At 43.9% G+C, this 27,959-nt stretch overlaps 1 protein-coding gene across 1 annotated transcript; it reads left to right on the forward strand.

Annotated features, from left to right (window-relative positions):
- Positions 1-26,839, forward strand: XB5761350.S (cytochrome P450 2B4-like S homeolog). Its single transcript, NM_001094799.1, is given in 11 exon segments — positions 1-13; positions 7,542-7,603; positions 14,314-14,494; positions 18,061-18,223; positions 19,240-19,386; positions 21,138-21,298; positions 23,080-23,253; positions 24,034-24,175; positions 25,077-25,264; positions 25,973-26,114; positions 26,209-26,839. Coding segments are annotated over 9 exon segments (1,482 nt in total). The 5' UTR covers positions 1-13; positions 7,542-7,603; positions 14,314-14,317; the 3' UTR covers positions 26,397-26,839.
- Positions 26,840-27,959: the final 1,120 nt, after the last annotated feature.

Raw genomic sequence — 27,959 nt, forward strand, 5'->3', positions numbered from 1 at the left:
AGGAAGAGAACAGGTTAGAGACACTGCTATGATTGGAATGTACCAATGGGCAGAAATAGGGAAGTGATTGTCTCATTCTCCCTGATTCTGCAGATCCCCCCGATATCCTAAAATGTAGCTTCACCCATCTGAGGGCACCCGACATTGATCTTATTGGTTATGTTTTTTATTAATATGACCCAGTGATATAGTAGCCTGGTGGAATTGTCAGTGACTGGTGTACCCCAGAGATGTGGGGCTGAAGTGTATGGGAATGAGCCGGGGAGGGGCTGCAGTGGAAAACTGGCCAGAGGCGCAAAGAGTCGATCGTACGAATCGAGGATTTATATGATATTCGGACCGTCTGTGGAGAGTCCCGACATATTTCATCCAATGGAGATCGGTCATTTGGTCGATTGGACAGGTTCAAAGATTTCTGTCGGCCGCCGATAATTTCTCTGCATGTATTACCGATCGTACGATTTTCACTTCACATGTTTCTATTGGGATCTATTTACTGAATGATATGAGTCGCTCCTACATGAACTTTCCAGCAGTGGGAATGACTGGTTATTATAGAGTCACATGTTTCTATTGGGATATATTTACTGAATGATATGAGTCTCCTACATGAACTTTCCAGCAGTGGGAATGACTGGTTATTATAGAGTCACATGTTTCTATTGGGATCTATTTACTGAATGATATGAGTCTCTCCTACATGAACTTTCCAGCAGTGGGAATGACTGGTTATTATAGAGTCACATGTTTCTATTGAGATCTATTTACTGAATGATATGAGTCGCTCCTACATGAACTTTCCAGCAGTGGGAATGACTGGTTATTATAGAGTCACATGTTTCTATTGGGATCTATTTACTGAATGATATGAGTCTCATACATGAACTTTCCAGCAGTGGGAATGACTGGTTATTATAGAGTCACATGTTTCTATTGGGATCTATTTACTGAATGATATGAGTCTCTCCTACATGAACTTTCCAGCAGTGGGAATGACTAGTTATTATAGAGTCACATGTTACTATTGGGATCTATTTACTGAATGATGTGAGTCTCTCCTACATGAACTTTCCAGCAGTGGGAATGACTGGTTATTATAGAGTCACATGTTACTATTGGGATCTATTTACTGAATGATATGAGTCTCTCCTACATGAACTTTCCAGCAGTGGGAATGACTGGTTATTATAGAGTCACATGTTTCTATTGGGATCTATTTACTGAATGATATGAGTCTCCTACATGAACTTTCCAGCAGTGGGAATGACTGGTTATTATAGAGTCACATGTTTCTATTGGGATCTATTTACTGAATGATATGAGTCTCCTACATGAACTTTCCAGCAGTGGGAATGACTGGTTATTATAGAGTCACATCTTTCTATTGGGATCTATTTACTGAATGATATGCGTCTCCTACATGAACTTTCCAGCAGTGGGAATGACTGGTTATTATAGAGTCACATGTTTCTATTGGGATCTATTTACTTTATGATATGAGTCTCCTACATGAACTTTCCAGCAGTTGGAAGTCAAATTCATTTGGGGGAGCTGCCATTTTGTAAATTTAATTGCTATCTTTGGACCCAGGACCAGTGAACCTCTTCACTGGGATATCTTCTATGGGAATACTCTAGTGCCATCTTTGATTTATTACATCTTTAATAAAGTAAGGGATAATATTTTGGTTTTCAGAATGGTGACAAAATATTGGGCTAACGTGGTGCCATTTTGCCTGTTTGGGGGGTGGGGTAGGAAAGCTTTTGGAGGAGGTAATAAGGGATATCATACTAGATCTCAAATCATAATACTATGATTTTGTGCCTCTTGGTTTTATGTGGAACGGATCTTAACCAGACTGATCTGATTGCCTTCTATCAGGATGTGAGCAGAAACCTTGCCTCTGGGTTGGCAGTGGATGTGATTTACTTAGACTTTGCTAAAGCATTTGATACAGTGTCACACAGAAGGTTACTGGTTAAATGAAGGAATGTTGGCCTGGAACATAGTATTTGTACCTGGATAGAGAACTGGCTAAAAGATAGACTACAAAGAGTGGTGGTAAATGGAACATTTTCTAATTGGACCAGTGTTGTTAGTGGAGTACCGCAGGGCTCTGTACTAGGTCCCTTGCTTTTCAACTTGTTTATTAATGACCTGGAGGTGGCCATTGAAAGTACTGTTTCTATTTGTGCAGATGATACTAAATTGTGCAGAACTATAGGTTCCATGCAGGATGCTGCCACTTTGCACAGTGATTTGTCTAAACTGGAAAACTGGGCAGCAAACTGGAAAATGAGGTTCAATGTTGATAAATGCAAGTTTAGGGCTTTGGTAGAAATAACAGCATGTGAGTTATACAGGTATTGGACCTATTATCCAGAATGCTTGTGACCTGGGCTTTTCCGGATAACGGATCTTTCCATAATCTTTATACCTTAAGTCTAATGTAAACATTAAATAAACCCAGTAGTTTGGTTTTACCTCCAATAATGATTAATTATATCTTAGTTGAGATCAAGTACAAGGGACTGTTTTATTATGACACAGAAATATAATTGGATTCTTTTATTATTATGGCGTCTATGGGAGATGTCCTTTCCATAACTTCGAGCTTTCTGGATAACAGGTTTTTGGTTTATGGGTCCTGTACGCTAAATTCATTTTTGTTTGTTGGCCTCAAAATACATGCGAGCTTGCACAGGGGCACATCTTACAGGGAACACTACCTACCAGGTGATGGCAGATCCTATCAATGCCTCTTACTGGGGTTGAATGGGTTTTGTGCCCAACATAATCTCTGGGGTTTCAGAGATCTGATCTTGTGGGTGGAAGACTTTCTAAACCAACGTATCTGCACTCACTTGTAACTCTGCTGCGGATGTTGTAGATATTTTAAGTCTCCCACCACCCAATCCATTGTGCAATAGACTAGAGACAAGCACCCCAGATAATTTCATGGGGAATTTTCATCCCTTTGATTCTGTGCTCATTCAATGCTTTGGCCCCATGGTGGAGATGTTCCATTCAGAATTTCCACCGACCATTTTCCAGTTACATTTTCTATGTCCATAAAACCCTCAGGTCTGCAACGTTCTGCTGAAGTTGCCCAACCAGATCCTTGTCAAAAACTGTATCTGGTGGACTATGTGAGGGAGCAGCTGGACTTCCACAAGAAAACTCCCCCAGGGACTCCATTGACCATTTCCTTCTGAACATGAGGGAGGTGAGAATGGAAAGGGCATTTAGGGGTTCCTGCCCTGGAAGTGATGAGTCTTTTTCTTCACTGGGGGAACCACTTGCTGATCGCACATGGAATGGAATTGCAACTCACAGTGGGCTCCCAGATTGGGTGACTGGCCAACACATAGATTTGGGATCCATCACAGAAAGAATATCTGGGCACAAGGGTTGAGACTGATTATGTGGGAGGAACCGATTGAAGATAAAAATCTAACCCTGACCTTGTGACTTGCAATTTTGGGCACACCTATTTTGTGGCCACACCCTCTAATTACCATGTTCTTGTTACAAAATGTGAAGAGGTTATGGAAGTTTGAACACATTTCTGTGCTTTTTATGCATTATTACAGTTTTGCTAATGGTGAATTGCCCTTTAAGCTGCAAATCATAAGACCTTCTTATCTTAAATTATTACAATTGTTTCTTTGCTTATCTTAAATTGTTACAAAAGTATCTAAGTGCACCTGCCACATATTCTGGTCTCTGGCAAAATCCAATTTAGTTTAGAAACTTTGTATCTTTTTCTGGCTGTTCAGTGCAGGAGATCAAAGAGAAAGTCGGGACATTTCAGTAAAAATCCAGGACTGCAGGTTGAGTACCAGGAAATACACTCCCCCGTGCAAAGGAAGTAGAGACAGCCACACGAGTACCAGGAAATACACTCCCCCATGCAAAGGAAGTAGAGACAGTCACACGAGTACCAGGAAATACACTCCCCCATGCAAAGGAAGTAGAGACTGTCACAGGAGTACCAGGAAATACACTCCCCCGTGCAAAGGAAGTAGAGACAGTCACACGAGTACCAGGAAATACACTCCCCGTGCAAAGGAAGTAGAGACAGTCACACGAGTACCAGGAAATCCACTCCCCGTGCAAAGGAAGTAGAGACAGTCACACAAGTACCAGGAAATACACTCCCCCGTGCAAAGGAAGTAGAGACTGTCACAGGAGTACCAGGAAATACACTCCCCCGTGCAAAGGAAGTAGAGACAGTCACACGAGTACCAGGAAATACACTCCCCGTGCAAAGGAAGTAGAGACAGTCACACGAGTACCAGGAAATCCACTCCCCGTGCAAAGGAAGTAGAGACAGTCACACAAGTACCAGGAAATACACTCCCCCGTGCAAAGGAAGTAGAGACTGTCACAGGAGTACCAGGAAATACACTCCCCCATGCAAAGGAAGTAGAGACAGTCACAGGAGTACCAGGAAATACACTCCCCCGTGCAAAGGAAGTAGAGACAGTCACACGAGTACCAGGAAATACACTCCCCTGTGCAAAGGAAGTAGAGACTGTCACAGGAGTACCAGGAAATACACTCCCCCGTGCAAAGGAAGTAGAGACAGTCACACGAGTACCAGGAAATACACTCCCCTGTGCAAAGGAAGTAGAGACAGTCACAGGAGTACCAGGAAATACACTCCCCGTGCAAAGGAAGTAGAGACAGTCACACGAGTACCAGGAAATACACTCCCCTGTGCAAAGGAAGTAGAGACAGTCACACGAGTACCAGGAAATACACTCCCCCGTGCAAAGGAAGTAGAGACAGTCACACGAGTACCAGGAAATACACTCCCCCGTGCAAAGGAAGTAGAGACAGTCACACAAGTACCAGGAAATACACTCCCCCGTGCAAAGGAAGTAGAGACAGTCACATGAGTACCAGGAAATATACTCCCTGTGCAAAAGAAGTAGAGACAGTCACACGAGTACCAGGAAATACACTCCCCCGTGCAAAAGGAAGTAGAGACAGTCACACGAGTACCAGGAAATACACTCCCCGTGCAAAGGAAGTAGAGACAGTCACATGAGTACCAGGAAATACACTCCCCCATGCAAAGGAAGTAGAGACAGTCACACATGTACCAGGAAATCCACTCCCCATGCAAAGGAAGTAGAGACAGTCACACAAGTACCAGGAAATCCACTCCCCATGCAAAGGAAGTAGAGACAGTCACACAAGTACCAGGAAATACACTCCCCCGTGCAAAGGAAGTAGAGACTGTCACAGGAGTACCAGGAAATACACTCCCCCATGCAAAGGAAGTAGAGACAGTCACAGGAGTACCAGGAAATACACTCCCCCCCGTGCAAAGGAAGTAGAGACAGTCACACGAGTACCAGGAAATACACTCCCCTGTGCAAAGGAAGTAGAGACAGTCACAGGAGTACCAGGAAATACACTCCCCGTGCAAAGGAAGTAGAGACAGTCACACGAGTACCAGGAAATACACTCCCCTGTGCAAAGGAAGTAGAGACAGTCACACGAGTACCAGGAAATACACTCCTCCGTGCAAAGGAAGTAGAGACAGTCACACGAGTACCAGGAAATACACTCCCCCGTGCAAAGGAAGTAGAGACAGTCACACAAGTACCAGGAAATCCACTCCCCATGCAAAGGAAGTAGAGACAGTCACACAAGTACCAGGAAATACACTCCCCCGTGCAAAGGAAGTAGAGACTGTCACAGGAGTACCAGGAAATACACTCCCCCATGCAAAGGAAGTAGAGACAGTCACAGGAGTACCAGGAAATACACTCCCCCCCGTGCAAAGGAAGTAGAGACAGTCACACGAGTACCAGGAAATACACTCCCCTGTGCAAAGGAAGTAGAGACAGTCACAGGAGTACCAGGAAATACACTCCCCGTGCAAAGGAAGTAGAGACAGTCACACGAGTACCAGGAAATACACTCCCCTGTGCAAAGGAAGTAGAGACAGTCACACGAGTACCAGGAAATACACTCCCCCGTGCAAAGGAAGTAGAGACAGTCACACGAGTACCAGGAAATACACTCCCCCGTGCAAAGGAAGTAGAGACAGTCACACAAGTACCAGGAAATACACTCCCCCGTGCAAAGGAAGTAGAGACAGTCACATGAGTACCAGGAAATATACTCCCTGTGCAAAAGAAGTAGAGACAGTCACACGAGTACCAGGAAATACACTCCCCCGTGCAAAAGGAAGTAGAGACAGTCACACGAGTACCAGGAAATACACTCCCCGTGCAAAGGAAGTAGAGACAGTCACATGAGTACCAGGAAATACACTCCCCCATGCAAAGGAAGTAGAGACAGTCACACAAGTACCAGGAAATCCACTCCCCATGCAAAGGAAGTAGAGACAGTCACACAAGTACCAGGAAATCCACTCCCCATGCAAAGGAAGTAGAGACAGTCACACAAGTACCAGGAAATACACTCCCCCGTGCAAAGGAAGTAGAGACTGTCACAGGAGTACCAGGAAATACACTCCCCCATGCAAAGGAAGTAGAGACAGTCACAGGAGTACCAGGAAATACACTCCCCCCCGTGCAAAGGAAGTAGAGACAGTCACACGAGTACCAGGAAATACACTCCCCTGTGCAAAGGAAGTAGAGACAGTCACAGGAGTACCAGGAAATACACTCCCCGTGCAAAGGAAGTAGAGACAGTCACACGAGTACCAGGAAATACACTCCCCTGTGCAAAGGAAGTAGAGACAGTCACACGAGTACCAGGAAATACACTCCTCCGTGCAAAGGAAGTAGAGACAGTCACACGAGTACCAGGAAATACACTCCCCCGTGCAAAGGAAGTAGAGACAGTCACACAAGTACCAGGAAATCCACTCCCCATGCAAAGGAAGTAGAGACAGTCACACAAGTACCAGGAAATACACTCCCCCGTGCAAAGGAAGTAGAGACTGTCACAGGAGTACCAGGAAATACACTCCCCCATGCAAAGGAAGTAGAGACAGTCACAGGAGTACCAGGAAATACACTCCCCCCCGTGCAAAGGAAGTAGAGACAGTCACACGAGTACCAGGAAATACACTCCCCTGTGCAAAGGAAGTAGAGACAGTCACAGGAGTACCAGGAAATACACTCCCCGTGCAAAGGAAGTAGAGACAGTCACACGAGTACCAGGAAATACACTCCCCTGTGCAAAGGAAGTAGAGACAGTCACACGAGTACCAGGAAATACACTCCTCCGTGCAAAGGAAGTAGAGACAGTCACACGAGTACCAGGAAATACACTCCCCCGTGCAAAGGAAGTAGAGACAGTCACACAAGTACCAGGAAATACACTCCCCCGTGCAAAGGAAGTAGAGACAGTCACACGAGTACCAGGAAATACACTCCCCCGTGAAGGCAAATAAAGGGACTTGAAGTGATTGCTGATTGTCACACATTTGTGCACATGGGAACATGGATACAAAGATCAGTAACCTGATATACAGGAATTAAAAACTTGTTGCACAACTTGATTAATATAATGAAACCTTAAGATTAGCCTTTTCCTTCTCCTCCTCTCAGTGGAATCCAGAATCAGCCAGCGCCTGGCAGCATCGGTGTTCTTCTTGCTGAGACAACTCAAGGTAAGGGATTTGGGGATTAGGGGTTCATTAGGGGAAAGGCCATGGAGCAGTAGTTAATTGGGGAAATAGAGGGAAGGGAGTGGGGCAAGTGATGGGAGATACTGGGGACAGGAATGGGCAGTATATGAGTATAGGGGGGTATACAGGTGAGGACTATGGGGTGATATAGACAGGGAATTAGGGATATGTTGGATAATGACACGGGCTGCTTTGGGCAGTACAGATACAGAATTACTATTAGTAATGTATTTGTATTTGTGCCAATGAGGAAAGTACAGAGAATGGAAGGACTTTGGCCTGGGCTTGTGGGTCCCTCAGTGGTAGTTGCAGATGGAACACGTACGGTGTCCCAGAGGGCTCAATGTCCATGTACTGTGGGTGCTGATGCCATTGGGCACATTAGAAAACTGCCCAATAAATGGTTCCCTGACTGATGAGAGATGAATGGGAGCCCCCTGGGGTGGTGAGTCAGGTTCTTCCCTATAAACAACACTGACATCAGTCTTAGGCCCCCCCACACCCCCAACACTGACAGTCTCCAGTAATTCCGATGCTTCTAATGGCGGAAATTACTGGCAGTTTGCTGCAAATTACAGGGGGTTAGCATGTGACTGGTTGCTATTGGTTACTGCACTTTTGCTCAATGTTAATGAATGAGCCCCACTGGCCAATCATATCTCCTCATAGGGACTGTTGTGTCGGTGGAACTAAGGGAGGAGAATTGTGGGAGTGACACTGGCTGATTATGATGCAGCTGAACTACAATCTCAGAGATGTCAGTGTAATCATGTGACATCAGTAACACCCGACAACAATTCATTCCACTCACTTATTTATGTTCCATGTGAAGCACAAGGGAGGGTGTGAGTTTGCACATGTGTGTCTGTGTGTCTGTGTGTGTGTGTGTGTGTGTGTGTGTGTGTCTGTGTGTCTGTGTGTGTCTGTGTGTGTCTGTGTGTGTGTGTGTGTGTGTGTGTAGTATTACACATACAGATTTAGGGCACAACAGAGGTTGGCATTTACTCGTGGGCAGCTGCACTGCTGTGTGCGACTCACTGAACTCAGGAGTGACTTGTGACTGGGTATTGTCTGTTGTTGTTAATTCTGTATCTCAGTCACATTGGCCTGGGCACAAGGTAACACAATGGGCTGCACATGGGCTGCTGCTGAGTATCTCCAGGCCTAGTTTCCCATAGCAACCAATCCGCAGGTGACTGCTCAATGTCTGAATGGGGCAAAGTTTGTGGGTCACATCCAGGTCTGTGTGCCAGAGACACAATAATAACACACAGTAACACAACGTAACACAACAGTAACACAACAGTAACACAACGTAACACAACAGTAACACAACAGTAACACGAAAATAACACGACAGTAACACACAGTAACACAATAGTAAAACAACAGTAACACAACGTAACACAATAGTAACACACAGTAACACGACAGTAACACAACGTAACACAATAGTAAAACAACAGTAACACAATAGTAACACAACAATAACACACAGTAACACAATAGTAACACGACAGTAACACACAGTAACACAACAATAACACACAGTAACACAATAGTAACACAATAGTAACACACAATAACACACAGTGCCGCACCCGCGCTGAACTTTGCACCAGGGAATGGATTTATCTGCTGTGCCAACATTAGGGCGGACACTGATTAAAGTGCCAAGATATTCCCAGAAGTGTCAGTCCTGTCCCTCAGATTTGGGAACAGCATGAAATGACTCCAGCTGACAGTTGTGTGACAGCGAAAGACACAACATCCCATTGGGGGGTCCCAGGCCTCACTAATAACATGACATCAAATATCCCCCCAGACTTCCCTCATTGCCCCCCTTTCACTTGGTTCCCTTTAATAAGTGTAATTATGTCGCTGACATTCTCATGTGATACCGAGGGGATTTAATGGGGGGACTTAGGGGCTTTAAAATCATGTTTTCAGCAAAAACGGCCATGGCCCTAAAGGGGAGGGGCATATAGACCAGGGCCCCCACTGTCACATTTACAAGTGGAAAATTCACTTATTGATTCTCAAACCAAGTTCCCTTCATGGTTGGGCACCAACTCTGGAATTAGGAGAAATCCAATAACAATCAAGGTTTGTTGGTTCTACTCCCCTGAGTACAGACTATACAGACCCCTCAGGTTGGTTCTACTCCGCTGAGTACAGACTATACAGACCCCTCAGGTTGGTTCTACTTACAGACTAACAGACCCTCAGGTTGGTTCTACTCCACTACAGAGAGACCCTCAGGTTGGTTCTACTCCACTGAGTACAGAGACTATACAGACCCTCAGGTTGGACTCCACTTACAGACCCCTCAGGTTGGTTCTACTCCACTGAGTACAGACTATACAGACCCCTCAGGTTGGTTCTACTCCACTGAGTACAGACTATACAGACCCCTCAGGTTGGTTCTACTCCACTGAGTACAGACTATACAGACCCCTCAGGTTGGTTCTACTCCACTGAGTACAGACTATTACAGACCCCTCAGGTTGGTTCTACTCCACTGAGTACAGACTATACAGACCCTCAGGTTGGTTCTACTCCGCTGAGTACAGACTATTACAGACCCCTCAGGTTGGTTCTACTCCACTGAGTACAGACTATACAGACCCCTCAGGTTGGTTCTACTCCACTGAGTACAGACTATACAGACCCTCAGGTTGGTTCTACTCCACTGAGTACAGACCCCTCAGGTTGGTTCTACTCCACTGAGTACAGACTATACAGACCCCTCAGGTTGGTTCTACTCCACTGAGTACAGACTATACAGACCCCTCAGGTTGGTTCTACTCCACTGAGTACAGACTATACAGACCCCTCAGGTTGGTTCTACTCCACTGAGTACAGACTATACAGACCCCTCAGGTTGGTTCTACTCCACTGAGTACAGACTATACAGACCCCTCAGGTTGGTTCTACTCCGCTGAGTACAGACTATACAGACCCCTCAGGTTGGTTCTACTCCACTGAGTACAGACTATACAGACCCCTCAGGTTGGTTCTACTCCACTGAGTACAGACTATACAGACCCTCAGGTTGGTTCTACTCCACTGAGTACAGACCCCTCAGGTTGGTTCTACTCCACTGAGTACAGACTATACAGACCCCTCAGTTGGTTCTACTCCCACTAAGTACAGACTATACAGACCCCTCAGGTTGGTTCTACTCCACTGAGTACAGACTATACAGACCCCTCAGGTTGGTTCTACTCCACTGAGTACAGACTATACAGACCCCTCAGGTTGGTTCTACTCCACTGAGTACAGACTATACAGACCCTCAGGTTGGTTCTACTCCACTGAGTACAGACTATACAGACCCCTCAGGTTGGTTCTACTCCACTGAGTACAGACTATACAGACCCTCAGGTTGGTTCTATTCCACTGAGTACAGACTATACAGACCCCTAAGGTTGGTTCTACTCTGAGTACAGACTATACAGACCCCTCAGGTTGGTTCTACTCCACTGAGTACAGACTATACAGACCCCTAAGGTTGGTTCTACTCTGAGTACAGACTATACAGACCCCTCAGGTTGGTTCTACTCCACTGAGTACAGACTATACAGACCCCTCAGGTTGGTTCTACTCCACTGAGTACAGACTATACAGACCCTCAGGTTGGTTCTACTCCACTGAGTACAGACCCCTCAGGTTGGTTCTACTCCACTGAGTACAGACTATACAGACCCCTCAGGTTGGTTCTACTCCACTGAGTACAGACTATACAGACCCCTCAGGTTGGTTCTACTCCACTGAGTACAGACTATACAGACCCTCAGGTTGGTTCTACTCCACTGAGTACAGACCCCTCAGGTTGGTTCTACTCCACTGAGTACAGACTATACAGACCCCTCAGGTTGGTTCTACTCCACTGAGTACAGACTATACAGACCCTCAGATTGGTTCTATTCCACTGAGTACAGACTATACAGACCCTCAGGTTGGTTCTACTCCACTGAGTACAGACTATACAGACCCCTAAGGTTGGTTCTACTCTGAGTACAGACTATACAGACCCCTCAGGTTGGTTCTACTCCACTGAGTACAGACTATACAGACCCTCAGGTTGGTTCTATTCCACTGAGTACAGACTATACAGACCCCTCAGGTTGGTTCTACTCCACTGAGTACAGACTATACAGACCCCTAAGGTTGGTTCTACTCTGAGTACAGACTATACAGACCCCTCAGGTTGGTTCTACTCCACTGAGTACAGACTATACAGACCCCTCAGGTTGGTTCTACTCCACTGAGTACAGACTATACAGACCCTCAGGTTGGTTCTACTCTGAGTACAGACTATACAGACCCTCAGGTTGGTTCTGCCCCAGTCACTCAGTTGTAGCTGGTTCTGTCCTGTGTCACAAGATCTATCTGAATTTCTGAGGAATTATCTCAAACTTGCTGGTCTGGTTCTCAGGCAGATTGTTATTCTTATCCAGTACTGATTTTATCTGCCCATTGTATTCTGTGAGCCCTAAATCTGTGGCAGCTGCCCTGTAAGCTCCACTGGCCCACGGACTAAATACACTGTAAGCTCCGCTGGAACACTGATTAATACATTTTCAAGAACGAACCTGGAAAGCCCAGTAAATTGACACTGCCGGTTCTGCCTTCTAGCAATGATTTAGCAATCAGCAAAGTTCAGACAAGGGGAACTGTGACTCCCCAAGGGAGGAATTGCACAATGCGTTTGGTGATGTCGCCGTGTGATGTAACATATTCAATGCTGCGTTTTCATCCGACAGTTGGATAAATGTAATTCTTACATGTGATTCTCCTTCACATTCTCCGACATGTCACACGGGTTTCCTCACACGGCGACCTGTCGGCACATAACACATTGTGCAATTCCTCCCTTGGGGAGTCACAGTTCCCCTTGTCTGAACTTTGCTGATTGCTAAATCATTGCTAGAAGGCAGAACCAGCAGTGTCAATTTACTGGGCTTTCCAGGTCTGTTCTTGAAAATGTATTAATCCGTGTTCCAGTGGAGCTTACAGTGTATTTAGGGTCAGATCTGGGGAGAATAAGTATTGACTCTGCTAAATATTCAGAATCTGTGGCTGAATGACTGATAAACCAATATCTTCCTATATCTGTACCCACCCAAAACACGGGGACTGGAGGAATAATCATGGGGGATACACAGAGGTGTTTATAGACTGTACCTTTAAGAGCACTTGCACCTCTTCCTGAGTCTGGACATGGAGCCGGACGATGGAGCCGGATGATGGAGCCGGATGATGGAGCCTGACGATGGAGAACAGCTCAGACAGTTCAGCAGCTAAAGGGAATGTCGCTGGGCACCGCTACTGAAATGAACTTGTAATGAACATTCACCCCATTCTCTCTAAGGGAACATCTATTATAGGCAAAGGGATTATAGGAGCAGCCTCTGAGTTGCCACCTCACCCCTTTAAAACTGAACACGTATGAAATCCACAGCCCGTGTGGCTAATTAGTAATTCATTTAGATGCATGGCTGCGCATAAAGCACTTCAGTCTGCATCTACATGAATTGCTAATTAGCCACACGGGCTGTGGATTCCATATGTGTTCAGTTTTAAAGGGGTGAGGTGGCAACTCTAAGCAGGTTTTGGATTTATTTGGCTGGTTTACTGGCAATCTGGGCATCAGCACAAAAACATCAGCTTTGCAAATACATGGCCAGAAAAACCATGTGAGTGTCCAGTCTTAGGTTTTATATTTGCCCAAATCTCCTCCCCATGGATCTGTATGAGACAAGCCACACACGGCCCTTATTAACTCCCTACCAAGTCTTTCTCTTCTTGTGCACCCTGTATAAAAGATACTTCTGCAATTCAAAGTCAGGGAACAGATTAACCCTTGCAGGTACCATTACTTTCACAACTTTGGGGTCTCTGTTTCTTTGTAAAGTGGGAAAGAGAGGGGGGTGCCTGTGCTTGAACAGTCAGAAGTGGAGAAAGTAAACTCACCCACTGGTGCTCGGGCCATTTTTGGGCACAGACGACTCTTTCTCGACACACGTCTCTGGATCATCAGACTGTCTCATCAGACTGTCTCATCAGACTGTCTCATTTTCAATAGGAGAGGCCGAGACGTGGTGTTTCTGGGCTGGATTGTGTGGCCTGGAGTTGCAGCAGTTGCTAATTAGAGAGAGAGATGATTCTGCAACTGTCGGATTATCTGGATCTGCCAGTTCTGCTGCCGCATCAGATTATACAACAAAACCCTTCCATTTCTGCTTAAGGGCCCCTTATTAACCAAGGGCCCCGGTGCATTTATATCACATATGACAGAGAGTCTCTTAAAGAAACATGGCTTTTATTTCAGTCAGCAGCAACAGGTGGACAAACAAAGGCAGTTTATTCCACAAACAGATCAGAACAACAACAATGACTTTCAGCAGCACCAACAGTTCAACAGCAAGTGAAAGGCATGAGAAATACAGACCTGTACATGGCTGACTGTGTGTGTCCAGGCACATAGGTTCCTCTATGTTGGGTTCTCAGACCTGTCTCTGTGTCTGTCTCAGTTTAGAGAGACTGACCCACCTGGTGTTTAAGGGTCACTGATTAGACCCCTGAGGTTAATCACACCCAGCTGCTCGTCTGTAGCCCCTCATTCTGTTACATACCAAGTGCCCCATGTGGGTATTTTATTGAGTCTCCCATATTGTCTCTTACAGAAACATGGAAATCCTCTCTGCCCTCTCCTTGTTCCTTATCTTCCTGCTCGTCCTCCTCTTCATCTCCTCCGTGCGGAAACAACAAAGAAGAATCCACCTCCTGCCGCCAGGACCAACCCCAATTCCACTTCTGGGCACCCCCAGTTTTATAACCATGGACAGTGCCTGCAAGTACCCCAAGGTAAGTAGTAGTATTTCTACTGGAGTTGTACTGGAGTTGTACTGGATAACACTGGATAACTGCAGGACTGCTGGATAAAGATTAAAGGGACATTAATGATACAGTGTAATTAGGAGCCAACACATGTGACTGGGGGCTGGGTGCCATATTCCTGGCTTTATAAAGTACAGGGGTCTTTGGGGGTTTAAGCAGTGGAGTGGCCCCTGGGCCCTACACATCAGGGTTCAAGAAACCTCAAATGATATTGTGCTGCAATTGTATAATGTTCATCCAGCGATTGGTCCAATTGCTATTTCTGAACCAAATAGGAAATTTTCTAATTCTGGGGTGAAACTCTATGGTCTCTGGGGTGAAACTCTGGGGTAGAATTCTGGGGTAGGCAGGACATTATTCCTCAGTAATCCACCAATTGACTTCATTAGTCAGACTCTTCAACAGACACATGGAGTAGCCGTCTCCACCACAGTATCATATAATAAAAAGCAAATCTGGAGAGTCTTTGAAAGTATGTCGTTTTATTATCGCACTACATGTTTCTGACCCAACTGGTCCTTCCTCTGGTGCATGAGAAAAAAACAGCTTTTAAAGGGATACTGTCATGGGAAAACATGTTTTTTTCAAAACGCATCAGTTAATAGTGCTGCTCCAGCAGAATTCTGCACTGAAATCCATTTCTCAAAAGAGCAAACAGATTTTTTTATATTCAATTTTGAAATCTGACATGGGGCTAGACATTTTGTCAATTTCCCAGCTGCCCCAAGTCATGTGACTTGTGCTCTGATAAACTTCAGTCACTCTTTACTGCTGTACTGCAAGTTGGAGTGATATCACCCCCTCCCTCCCCTCCCCCCAGCAGCCAAACAACAGTACAATGGGAAGGTAACCAGATAGCAGCTCCCTAACACAAGATAACAGCTGCCTGGTAGATCTAAGAACAGCACTCAATAGTAAAATCCAGGTCCCACTGAGACACATTCAGTTACATTGAGAAGGAAAAACAGCAGCCTGCCAGAAAGCATTTCTCTCCTAAAGTGCATGCACAAGTCACATGACCGGGGGCAGCTGGGAAACTGACAAAATATCTAGCCCCATGTCAGATTTCAAAATTGAATATAAAAAAATCTGTTTGCTCTTTTGAGAAATGGATTTCAGAGCAGAATTCTGCTGGAGCAGCACTATTAACTGATGTGTTTTGAAAAAACATGTTTTCCAATGACAGTGTCCCTTTAAGCACTTCATTACCCATAAACCCCACGTGTGTCTACAGCTCCATCTTGTGGCCAGTAAACAAAAATGCATCAGCAGATCTTTAACAAATAAATACTATGTTGCCATCTATTCAAATTACTACACCAATAGGACTTCCAGTAGTACTGGAAGCTTAGCTTCAAAAAACATGTTTTCCCACTGGGGTTTGGGTTTTCTTTTCTGTTGGATTAAATGAACTAATGGACCTCTTGTGTTCGCCTATTTATAATTTTACATTTCCAGAGGTTTGTCCCACATAAATCATACCAACCCCGTCGGTATTACATGTAAAATATTGTTTTATGGAAATCTTGTTGCCATTATGTGGGGGAGTGATGTAGTCCCCCTTTATTATGGAGTTACAGCAACTACAATTAAGGCAGGAAAAAGTACCATTTTTTTGGGGTACTCAAGAACCTTGTGTTCGATTATCTGCTTTAACCGGATGATTGGAAATATTTCTCCCTTTTTTATAGGAAAAAAGTGGTTTATCTCGGAACAATCTCCCAAATGTGTGGTCTTTACTCAAGAGGGACCAATGTTTTTTTACAATCCCTCAATGTATTTGCTTATCGCCCCATATTCTGTCACAAATGGGACCCTTCTCTCCCCTTTGGGTTGTCCTAAATATCACAAGAACTCCATCCCTTATTGCACACAGCCTTCCATGGTTATAACCTCTAGCAGTAAATGTATTTATCAGTTTATTGGAAGCTTCTAAATACTTGAGGTCATCGGAAGCTATTTGCCTAACACATAAAAACTGCCCTTTGGGTATGTCTTTTATTGTGTTGGGGGGGGGGTGAAAACTATCAGGCCTCAGTATGTTGTTCCTTTCCAATGGTTTATTGTACAATTCAGTCGTGATTTTCCCCTGCTTGTTGCTGACATTAAAGGGCACCTATCACTGCCAAAATCAAACACATATTAACAATCTGACCAGTACAACATAAACATGTTTAATCAAACTACATATATAGTTTTTGGAAAAAACTGCAGGTTTTAAAAAAATCCCTTATTTTGTCAAATGGGTTCTTTCACTGAGGGAGGCCATACTGTGACTATAACAGAGACTCTAATATGCAAATTTCAGGAGCATGCTCAGATTGTAACACTGCTTTGAGTATTCTACCCAGAATGCCTTGTTTTAGTAAACTCCTCCACTAGAAGTATCAGGAGACTTCCCTATCTTGTCCCCTGCTGGTGATGTCATTATGCAAATGAAGGACACACAGTAACTTCCAGCAGGTGGCAGCACTACTGAACAGCAGCACAACACACAGGTTTGGCTGATTTGAAAATATCTTAGAAGGGTTGATAAGCAACAAGGAATTTGAACTGAGCATGTGCGAGATTTCAGAGCTGCAGTTGGCTGGGAAGATATAGGTAGGAGGAGCCAGTGAAATCCAAGATGGCTGCCTCAGCTAGAACTGCAGTGGAGATAGGGGAGATCTTGCAGAAGGAATAGTGAGCTGATCATTTACATTATACAAACAATTCTAACTGTTTTAAAAATCGGATTTCTTGAACTTTCACATAGTGTATTTAATTAGTAAATGATTGGTGCCCTTTAACATCCACATAATGGATACTATCCTTGCTGTACTCAGCGGTAAATTAAAATAAAACCTCATCCACAAATCTATAGTAACACACAATGTGACCACTCTATTTCTTGTTGTCCTAAATCATACACTTTTCCAATATACACATAGATATGTTTCCATAACTCGGGCCTAGTTTACTTCCCATCGCTGTGCCCTGAGTCTGCACATAGTAGGTCTCATCAAACCTGAAATAGATTTTCCTCAATACTAGAGACATTAGTTCCAATAGGTAGTAAACCTTGTGAAGAGAAAGTTTTTCTGCCAATGAGGAATTGAAGTATACAGGGACTGTACATCTATACTACAGAGTATCCATTCTGGATTGATCTCACCTATTGTTTCTAGGCCATTTAGGAAATCTGTAGTATCTTTTAAGCACTGGGGTATTTTTTCCATTATGTTCTGAAGAAAAGTCTCAACATCTTGGGACAATGTTATGTTACAGGCAGGAGGCACCTCTAAATTGGGTTTCTCTTCTTTTTCTGGATCAACTAGAATTTATTCCAGATTAATTTTCACTACTGATTGAACCTAATTAAGTTTTGTCCTCATCTTCTCAATATCTATGTGAGGTCAGTAGTTGATCCAGACATAAGTGCAAGTGTTACTGTCCAGACTGCAGTTTGTAGGTAGGAGCAATAATACTCAAGCAGTACCTACTGGGCAGGTGATACTCCGTTGAGTCTTTATATCCCATGAGTCTGTTTTCAGCTTCAGAAGAAATATGGTGATATCTTCACCATCTGGCTGCTGAGTGACCCTGTTGTGGTTCTATGTGGGTACGACGTGGTGAAAGACGCTCTGATCAACCACGCGGAGGAGTTCAGCGGACGCCCACTCCAGCCATTGGCCGATAAGCACTCGCAAGGATACAGTGAGTTGCTATTTTGTTGTACTTCACTCCTGCAAACCCACCCTATACGCAAACCCACCCTATACTCTAGGGCACCCAACCCTTCTGTTCCCAATGCCTCTGGCTAGTAGGAATATTGGACTTGATGCCATGAGATTCTTCTTCCATGTGTTTATGTTGTTTCTATAAATGCTTTTTATTTCAACTCTACCTTCCCTGTTGCTGGGGGGGGGGGCTCGTAGATCAAGATATTCTTTTTAAGAATTTGGAGTTAAGTAGAGGTCTGGTGGTAACTGGGGGGCCTGCACTATCACGCTGGGCTACAAAGCCTCCCCAAACTGTTGCCATTGCTCTCTGTGATGTTGTTGGGCCTGAAGGTCAAGCAAATGCTGCAGGTCTCTGAGACGGTCAGGGCTGTCTAACTTATTGCTCTTCATATGTTGGGAGTTGCTATCAACAAGTGAAGGGTGGTAGGTTGTATCACCATCTTTCCCTAGTGTTTGCCCCCCCTATGCCCCTTCCTACCTGTAACTGCTTCTGAATGGCTCTGTCTGTCCAGTGCAAGTCCCACTCTCCTTTCAGACATGCACCAAATTCTGCACAAATTTTGGTGTCATACTAAACCAAAGCCAAACCCTAATATGAATATTGAAATTTAAGATACTTCAAAAAAGTGCATTTTATATTGCCAAAGAATTTGTCACAGTCTGTTGTCCAAAGCTTTCAAACCAAACCCAAAGCCCAAGAATATGGCTGAATCCAAATCCATCAAAACTTTGAATTTCTGGACTTTCTACTGGGTTGGCCAACTCCAGAACCAAATCCTGGATTTGTACTCACCAGTGTGTATGTACTTTGTGCATATTGGCCTTTGTAGTTCCTTGTGCTTGTACATGACCAGACATGACCAGTGGTGCATCATTGTCACATATTAGGGTGTTGGACTGATCTTGCTCATTGACTTGCTCATTGATAGTACCTTCAACCAAGGCAATCTTTTGGGCTGTACATTTAATCTGAAATACCCCTTCTTTCAGATTTTGAAAGTTCCAACACCCATTGGCGTTACTTCCGGCGCTACATATTGACAACACTGAGGAACATTGGGTTGGGGAAGAAACCCCTAGAGGAAAGATGTTTAATGGAGGCCAAGCAGCTCATTGAGGCTGTGTCTGAAACAGAAGGTAAGTTCATCAGGATCTTCAGTCCAAGGTAGGGGTGTCATACTGACCTTTTAATTTACTTAGTACATTTTCTTTAATAAAAAAACAAGAATATGTAACATTGGATTTTTGTTTCCCCTCATCTTCTCCGAAAGGGTTACTGATTCATCTTGCAGTTCAGTCCTTAGCCTCCGTTATTTTCACTGGTCTCATGAACCATCTCCTTCCATATCTCTACTGTTATGTTACAAGCTTCTCACAAGAAACCAGCAGGGGTGTGGCCTAACTGTATTGCTGCCATTTATAGTATGATTGTGGTGGAGCCGCAACTGTTCCTTAAGAGCCCTTTTTTGACTGGTGGTCTGTATAATGGGACACCATAAACTATATCAGATCTGCACACTGGTCCAAGTAAATGCTAGAAGCAATACACACAATTGCTAAGGCTTTCAAAATCACAATCTTCCCCAATATGTGACGAGTGAACCCCAGTACACATCTTTATTTGCGCTTATTCAAGCTAAAAGTAAAACCAAAGGTAGAATATTAACAGAAATCTCCTCAAAAGCAGATACCGGATTAGTGAAAATGTAAATAATACCATCATGGCCAACCTGTCTTTGTAACTGAGACCTTCCATAACCTGTAAGTCATCTTTCTTTCGACTGTCTCTATTTTGGGTATAAAAAACCAAAACTGCGCTGCGTGCTTTGTTCATATTGAAGCAGGTGACAGTAGGTGTGTGCGTGGGGCAGGATTATAAGTGGTAAGAGCTCTGTTCTTCTAGAAGATGATGCTAATGGTTCCACAGCTGATGATGGCAAAAAATGTTGGTGGTGAGGATCTCTAGACTCCATTGTTCCTATAAATTACACAATGACTGGTAGAGCTCTGTAGTTCCAGCAGTAGTCAGTGGATGTGAGGTTCTTGAGAGTCCATTGTTCCTGTACATTAGATAATGACTGGTAGAGCTCTGTAGTTCCAGCAGTAGTCAGTGGATGTGAGGTTCTTGAGAGTCTATTGTTCCTGTACATTAGATGATGACTGGTAGAGCTCTGTAGTTCCAGCAGTAGTCAGTGGATGTGAGGTTCTTGAGAGTCTATTGTTCCTGTACATTAGATAATGACTGGGAGAGCTCTGTAGTTCCAGCAGTAGTCGGTTGTGGTGAGGTTCTTGAGAGTCCATTGTTCCTGTACATTAGATGATGACTGGGAGAGCTCTGTAGTTCCAGCAGTAGTCGGTGGTGGTGAGGTTCTTGAGAGTCCATTGTTCCTGTACATTAGATGATGACTGGGAGAGCTCTGTAGTTCCAGCAGTAGTCAGTGGTGGTGAGGTTCTTGAGAGTTTATTGTTCCTCTACATTAGATAATGACTGGGAGAGCTCTGTAGTTCCAGCAGTAGTCGGTGGATGTGAGGTTCTTGAGAGTCCATTGTTCCTGTACATTAGATGATGACTGGGAGAGCTCTGTAGTTCCAGCAGTAGTCGGTGGTGGTGAGGTTCTTGAGAGTCCATTGTTCCTGTACATTAGATGATTGTTGTCCCAGTCGGTGGGAGGTGAGACATCTGTTCTTTTTGAACAGACAAATCCTAAAGAGACAGTTCTGTTTCTATAATGGTGGCTGGTGGAGAGATCTTACACTTACTGGGGCAGTCTGTTAATGAGAATTCTATCAATAAAATAATAAGAGTTTCATCCACTCATGTATTCTGTGACATTCCGTTGATGATTATCATGGAGTTATAAATCTGACACTTCTCTCTGCTTTTGCAGGAAAGCCTTTCAACCCCATCCACCTCCTGGCATGTGCCGTGTTCAACTTCATCAATGCTATTTTATTTGGGCAGCAGTTGGATTACAGTGACAAGAAACTCCAGGAGTGTATATTACACACAAGGAAACACGTAGACAATGTGCTGAACAAAGCTTCCCAGGTACAGGGTCCCATTGCTATTGGTGCAGCCAAGTATTGACTCCAAGAAATGTTTGATCCTGTTTGCTGGTCACATGATTGTTTTGGTGGAGAGCGATTATACAGTTGGCACTGCCGTACTTCTCCTCTATGTTTTGTGGGTGTTCTATATATGAATGCAAAGTCCACAGTACCGCAGCACAAGAGGATTGAAAAGGGGCCCTGTGAGGCCCTAAACGTTGCCATTTTTTTGTCTACTTGAATTGGACCCAAATAAATATCACAAAGCACAATGGATTCACTTTGTCAGAGTGCTGCGGTACTGTGGACTTTGTATATGATTTTCCTAACTCGAGGCAGGTTGGGTAATTTACTGTAGAGCACAGAGAATACTCCGAGGTAGAGCACTTCATTATTGTGTGGAACTATATGTGAATACAGAGGTGGTATATACATGTACACATGCCAACTACTTCCTACTCACCTTCTTTACTAGCCATTATTTCTATGTTCCCCATTCTCTTTAAATTAAAGTAATATCCTCTTGCTGCACCTCTGTACCCCAAATTCCATCCTTTTCCATTCATCATCATTTCCCTCTAATTCCCCTTTCTCTGTATCTGTCTCTCGTGCTATTTTCTTCCTTTTCTCCTCAGACTTTTGTCTCTTCTACCCATTTTCCACAAGTCCTCTCCTTCCTCTCCTATATTTCTATTTTTTTCCAGGTTTTCACCTTATTTTACTTCTTTGCCATCCCTATTCTCCCTACTTTAGGACTGTTGTACATTTTTATGTTTATAAACATCTCCTACATTGCTTCCAGAATAAGGGGATACACAGACAGTTACACAACAGTTTACACCAACAAACAATAACACATCACCAAAGAAGAGCCATTATTACAATTGCACAGGGCGAGGATCCTGCTCACAAAAGCTTACAATCTAAAAGGGAAGGGGAGTAAGACATAAAGTGGGATGACCTGCATGGTAGTAAAGTCCAGTCAGTGTAGATAGTGGCAGTGAGTATGGAGAGATATTGAAGTAGGTGGAAGAAGAGTAAGGAGGGTAGGACATTGGTCAATGGGATGAGGGCTTAGATTATGATAGACAATATCAATAATAGGGTCTGCTCTTGGGTTGAATGGTGTACAAGTCCACAGAAGGAAAGTTACTGAAGATGATTAAACAGTCAATTAAAAGCTGGTCCAAAGATGACAAGACCACAATAGGCACTGCCACTTCAAGGGGGTGGTCAGACCAAAAGGCATCTAGAAGACTAAGAGAAAAGAAGGGCACTCTCTACTAGTTTAATGTGCTTAATACATTTATTTCATAAAATGAGTTGCACTTTCAAGTATAAATCCTCTTATCAATCAATGCATCACTAATGCCCAATGTGTTTCATTGTGACACTAACATAATACATAATAGGGCTGGACATAATCGTATCACACAACATAGTATAATGCTCACCCATGAAGAAGTCACTGTGATAATGAATCAGGACAGAGCAGAAAAGCATTGAACACCAAAGCTCATGCTAAAAACCCAATAAACCAAAGGTAGAATATTACAAGAAATCTCCTCAAAAGCAGATACCGCATTAGTGAAAATGTAAATAATACCATCATGGCCAACCTCATGGCTCACCACCTCCTGTAAATTACACAATGACTGGGAGAGCTCTGTAGTTCCAGCAGTAGTCAGTGGATGTGAGGTTCTTGAGAGTCCATTGTTCCTGTACATTAGATGATGACTGGGAGAGCTCATGCTAAAATCCCAATAATGACTTTTCACCCAGGTCTGTGCCATGTTCCCGGTGTTCCTGAAGATTCCGTTCCTGTGGAAGTTTCTCTGCAGGGGGACCTTGCGGCTACACTTTTTTGTCAAGGAGCAGATTGATTTTCACAAGCAGACCCTGGATGCCAACTCGCCAAGGGATTTTGTTGACTTCTTCCTCCTCAAGATAAAAGAGGTGATCCCAGAGAAAACATGAGTGCTATGGATCATGGGGGTATCTAATAACTGCTACAGATGATCAGAGGTTCCTTCCACTAATGAGACGGCCAATACAACTCTACACTAATCCTAATGCAGAGTTGTTCACCTTCTGAGGGCAATATTTGAGAGCTTTGATTTGAGCATAGAGGCCATTAGACTCACAGCAAAGGGCAGGAGAAACCAATTAGGGCAACATTACAGGGCAAGAACTTCGGCCTTGTTGGTTTTATACTTTAAGGGGCAACTTTAACTTTACAAAATTGTATATCTAGCCCTTTGTCAAGTGAGTTAAATACTTTGTGTAATTGTGCCAGTTTACTTTTCCCAATAATAATGGGTAATAATGCTGACAAATGATGTATGTGCAGGAGTATAACTATAGAGGAAGAAGACCCTGCGGCTGCAGGAGGGCCCAGGAGGTATAGGGGCCCCATGAGGCCCTAATTCATACACAGTTTCAATGAATATTGGTAAAATAATTCAACCTCTAAACATTTCAGGGCTGAAAATAATTTGCTGTGGAGCCCAGTAATATCTATTTATGCCACTGGTATGTGGGATATTAGCACCTGGGATATGATGGAAGTGGGGAACAGACAAATATAGTGAGAGAAAATGGGGTGCTAGAGAAGGCAATAGCAGTGGGAATTGTTACAACCTAATAAAATGTATTTCTTTTCCAACCTCATTCAAATCTCCTTCGGTGCAGTTTAGAAATGAAATTCAATATTGTGATTCCAATCTGTTTCCCCAGGAGGAAGACAACCCAGACTCTATTTTCTGTGACGTGAGTCTCCTGATGAACATCACTGGCTTGTTGGCTGCAGCGACTGACAGCACTTCTTGCACCTTAAAGTACTGCCTGTCAGTCATCGCCCAATTTCCAGATATTCAGGGTAAGGGAGGAAATGGGTGAGGAAGAAACTCCTCCGAAGGCCTAACACAGACCAGAAAGCAGCTCTAATAGACTCCAGATGATTTAGCAAAGACCAGGCAGCAGCTTTAATGGATCCCAGACAGTGTCGGACTGGCCCACAGGGAGACCAGGAAAACTCCCGGGGGGCCCAGGTGTCGGTGGGCTCTTGAGCTGCTAAACATTTGGCCTATTTCAAGGCCATTCCCTATTTCTATAAGAACAAAGAGGCTAAATAGATGGAATAATAGAGTATAGTATGTAAAACTATAAATAGAGGTTGAGCTAGGAGAGGAAGAATAATGGTACTGACAGTGGACCCCTGGTCTAAATTTTCCTGGTGGGCCCCTGGTCTTAGGTTTTTGGGTGGGCCCCTGGTATCCCAGTCCGACACTGACTCCAGGTGATCTAGCACAGACCAGGCAGTAGCTTTGGTGGATTCCAGATGATCTAGTACAGACAAGGCAGCAGCTTTGGTGGATTCTAGATGATCTAGTACAGACTAGGAAGCAGTTCTAGTAGACTCTGGATGATCTAGCACAGATCAGGTTTGTGATCTAAATCCACAAAGGAAAACATAGGGCGAGTGGCTTTTGAATGAATTGTTTGGTTACCAACTCAAGTGTTGTGATATAACGATACTGCCTCAGTAGAATACAATCTGTTGTGATGCTTGGCACAAGGCTTTGTGAAGGGAATGCAAACATTATCTGGTGCCCACACTAGGGGGCAGCATCACTCCATTTAAGTAAAAAGTCCTAAAAATATGTTCTAGATATGATATACATGCATCGTATTCATTCTTCCCCCTTTAATATTGTGCCCCTGACCTCCCAGGTTACACCCTGCTAACCTCCTCCTGTATATGTCTGACTCTCCTCCAGCGAAGGTGCAGCAAGAGATCGATGTTGTGACGGGGTCCCAGCGCCTTCCACAAATAAGTGACCGATCCTGCATGCCTTACACCAACGCTGTGATTCACGAACTGCAGAGGCACTTGGATATTGCGCCAATAGCTTTATATCATGCACTAACAAAAGACACCATATTCCATGGATATTCTCTACCCAAGGTATGGAGAAGCTTTCTAGGGATCCCAACATGCTGATGCTGTTATGGTCACATGAGACACAGAAGGAATGGATATAATTCCATCTGTCATCAGTAAAAAGGAACAAATATTCTTCTTCACTGATAATTCAATGAGCCTTACAGGACATGTGGACTCAGAGCCACGGCCAAACAGAAGAGGCTTGATTAACTAATAATTGGTGACCAGTCCATAGAATGGACACCATGTTGGGCCAAACAAGTGCAATACACAAAGGAACTGCCTATTGATATTATATATATAATCACAGAAGGAACTGGGCCCCCTATTCCTCAGGACAACTGCTGTATATTTTGTAATCCACAGGTTTCTAGTGGAGGTTTTATAAGGTCTCCATAGATATGGTCTCCTACTTATGACATGAGCTTTGCATCTTGACTCTTCCTCACGAGCATTTCCTTAACTGCATTGATCAGTATCAATATCAGTTCTACACTATGAGTAGGATAATCAAAAGACCCAAATTGCCCCTGAGAAGGTGTTCATCTTCCTCCTTTAGACTAATCAGCTCCACAGTCCCACCCTGCAGATTTTTAATTTAGAAAATTTCTCACCCAACTGCTAAAACTCTCATCCTACTCCAGCCATATAACTGAAACCTCCTCCCAGTTTCCCACTTCCCCACTTCTCCCTTCTACCTCATGACACTGGTGTGTTGGTCTATGACAGGGCACCCGGATCATCCCGTACCTCTCCTCCGTGCTGTTCGACCCGACCCAGTGGGAGACCCCAAATAAGTTCAACCCAGCACATTTTCTGGATGAGAAGGGGCAGTTTCGGATGAAGCCCGCTTTCTTGGTATTTTCCGCAGGTGAGTATAAGTGAATTTTTTGTAGGCCAAGCCTCCCCCAAACTGCCCGACCCAAACTCCTAGGTACAAGTCTAATCATAAGAGTGTTTTGCAGGAAAGCGTGAGTGCCTTGGGGTGAATTTGGCCCGTATGGAGATCTTTATCTTCATCTCTGCTCTGATCCAGAAATTCACTTTCTATGCAGTCTCGAGGGGGGGACTGGAGCTGAGATGTCCAAAGACAGTCAAGATGAACTTCATTTTATCTTCTGAGATCCGTGCTGTGCCTCGCTCCTCTAACTGACCAGGCAATAAATCAGTAGTCAGCCCTCACCTTTACTAGCCAAAAAGTTGTATGATGAGATCCTACAGAGGAGCTCTGACACCGGGTGTCCTTGGGCAGCAGGAACATTCAAGGGACTTGTAGGTCTGATGCCCAGTGAGTCCTCCCTTATACACTATTATGGCTGAAACAAATACTCGTATGATTCCCATATCAACCAATCAAATGATCTCATTGGTTTAACTCCAATAGACTGGTAAATGCTAACTGCTGATTGGTTACTGGAGCCAAGGAGCAGAATCGCCTCTTCTTATGGAAATTCTTACAAAAAGCACAAAAATAGACTTTGCACCTTCTCATCCACTTAACTGTTATTGGTGCTTTGGCTGGAAAATGTTTATCTTTTTATATTACTGTTGCTTTTGTTATAAACTCTCCATATTAAACGTGTTGTTACACTACAACTCCCATCATGCCATGTCTGTCATTTGAGTAAATATATGTGAAGGGCCACAAGCTGGATACCATTGGTTAAGGTTCCATAGTATGAACCAGTGTTCACTAAAAGAGCAAAGGTAATTGCTGATTGGTTGCTATGTGGAAAACTTTTCTCATGTTAAGAAATGATCCCCCCACAGCCCCTTAATTTCTCAGTAATGGGTCCTAATCTCAGCCCCATTACCTATTGTGTTTTTTAGTAGGGAGGCAAGGGGTTCCATTGCAATTGCAAATAATATGGGTGAGAGGGGACATCCCTGCCTTGTACCTTTAAATAGCAAGGGGGAGATGGTTTGTTTTGATGCGAGCCAGTGCGTTCTTATATAACATAGCTGTCCATTTTAGGGAATGTTTGCCTATTCCCATACTCTACATGGTGGCCCAGAGATCGTTCCACTCCACGGAATCAAATGCCTTTTCATTGTCATGGGCTGCTATGACCCATTGTCCAGAGTTATCATGTAGTATTGTCATATTAGTGAAAAGTCTGCAGATATTAATATACATCATGCAGCCTGGAATAAAGCCTGTTTGATCAGGGGGAGATAAGCTTGGTGATTACTAGGTTAAGTCTCTGGGCAAGAATTTTAGCTAGAATTTTGGCATCTGCATTTATTAATGATATTGGTTGATATGAGTAACAATTAAGGGGATCCTTCTCTGGTTTCAGCATCAGTGTAATTAAAGTCTCGCTCATAGAAGTTGGCAGGTCGGCCCCCTCCAATATCCCATTAAACAAAGGAAGCAGTAAAGGTACAATTTTTCATATAAAAGGTACAGATCAGTGGGGAGGCCATCAAGTCCCGGTGTTTTCCCAGCTGAGATGAGATTGCCTCGCTTAGTTCTACTTCTGTAATGGGCTCTTCCAATAGGAGGCTGACCTGTAGTTCTAGGCTTGGGAATGTATTTCAGGCAAGTAATTATAAATGCAAAAAGAAAAAGAACTGGCCCACATAACTGCACCTACCCATCCATAAATCCAAAACTACTGTGAAGCAAATTAATAAAACTTAACCTTTAATAAATCGTTAAAATAAAGTCTAGAGAGCAACATTAAAAATGAGGTTAGGTATAGGAGGCTGATTG

The sequence above is a fragment of the Xenopus laevis genome, chromosome 6S (genome assembly GCF_017654675.1).
Source record: "Xenopus laevis strain J_2021 chromosome 6S, Xenopus_laevis_v10.1, whole genome shotgun sequence".
Taxonomy (NCBI): domain Eukaryota; kingdom Metazoa; phylum Chordata; class Amphibia; order Anura; family Pipidae; genus Xenopus; species Xenopus laevis.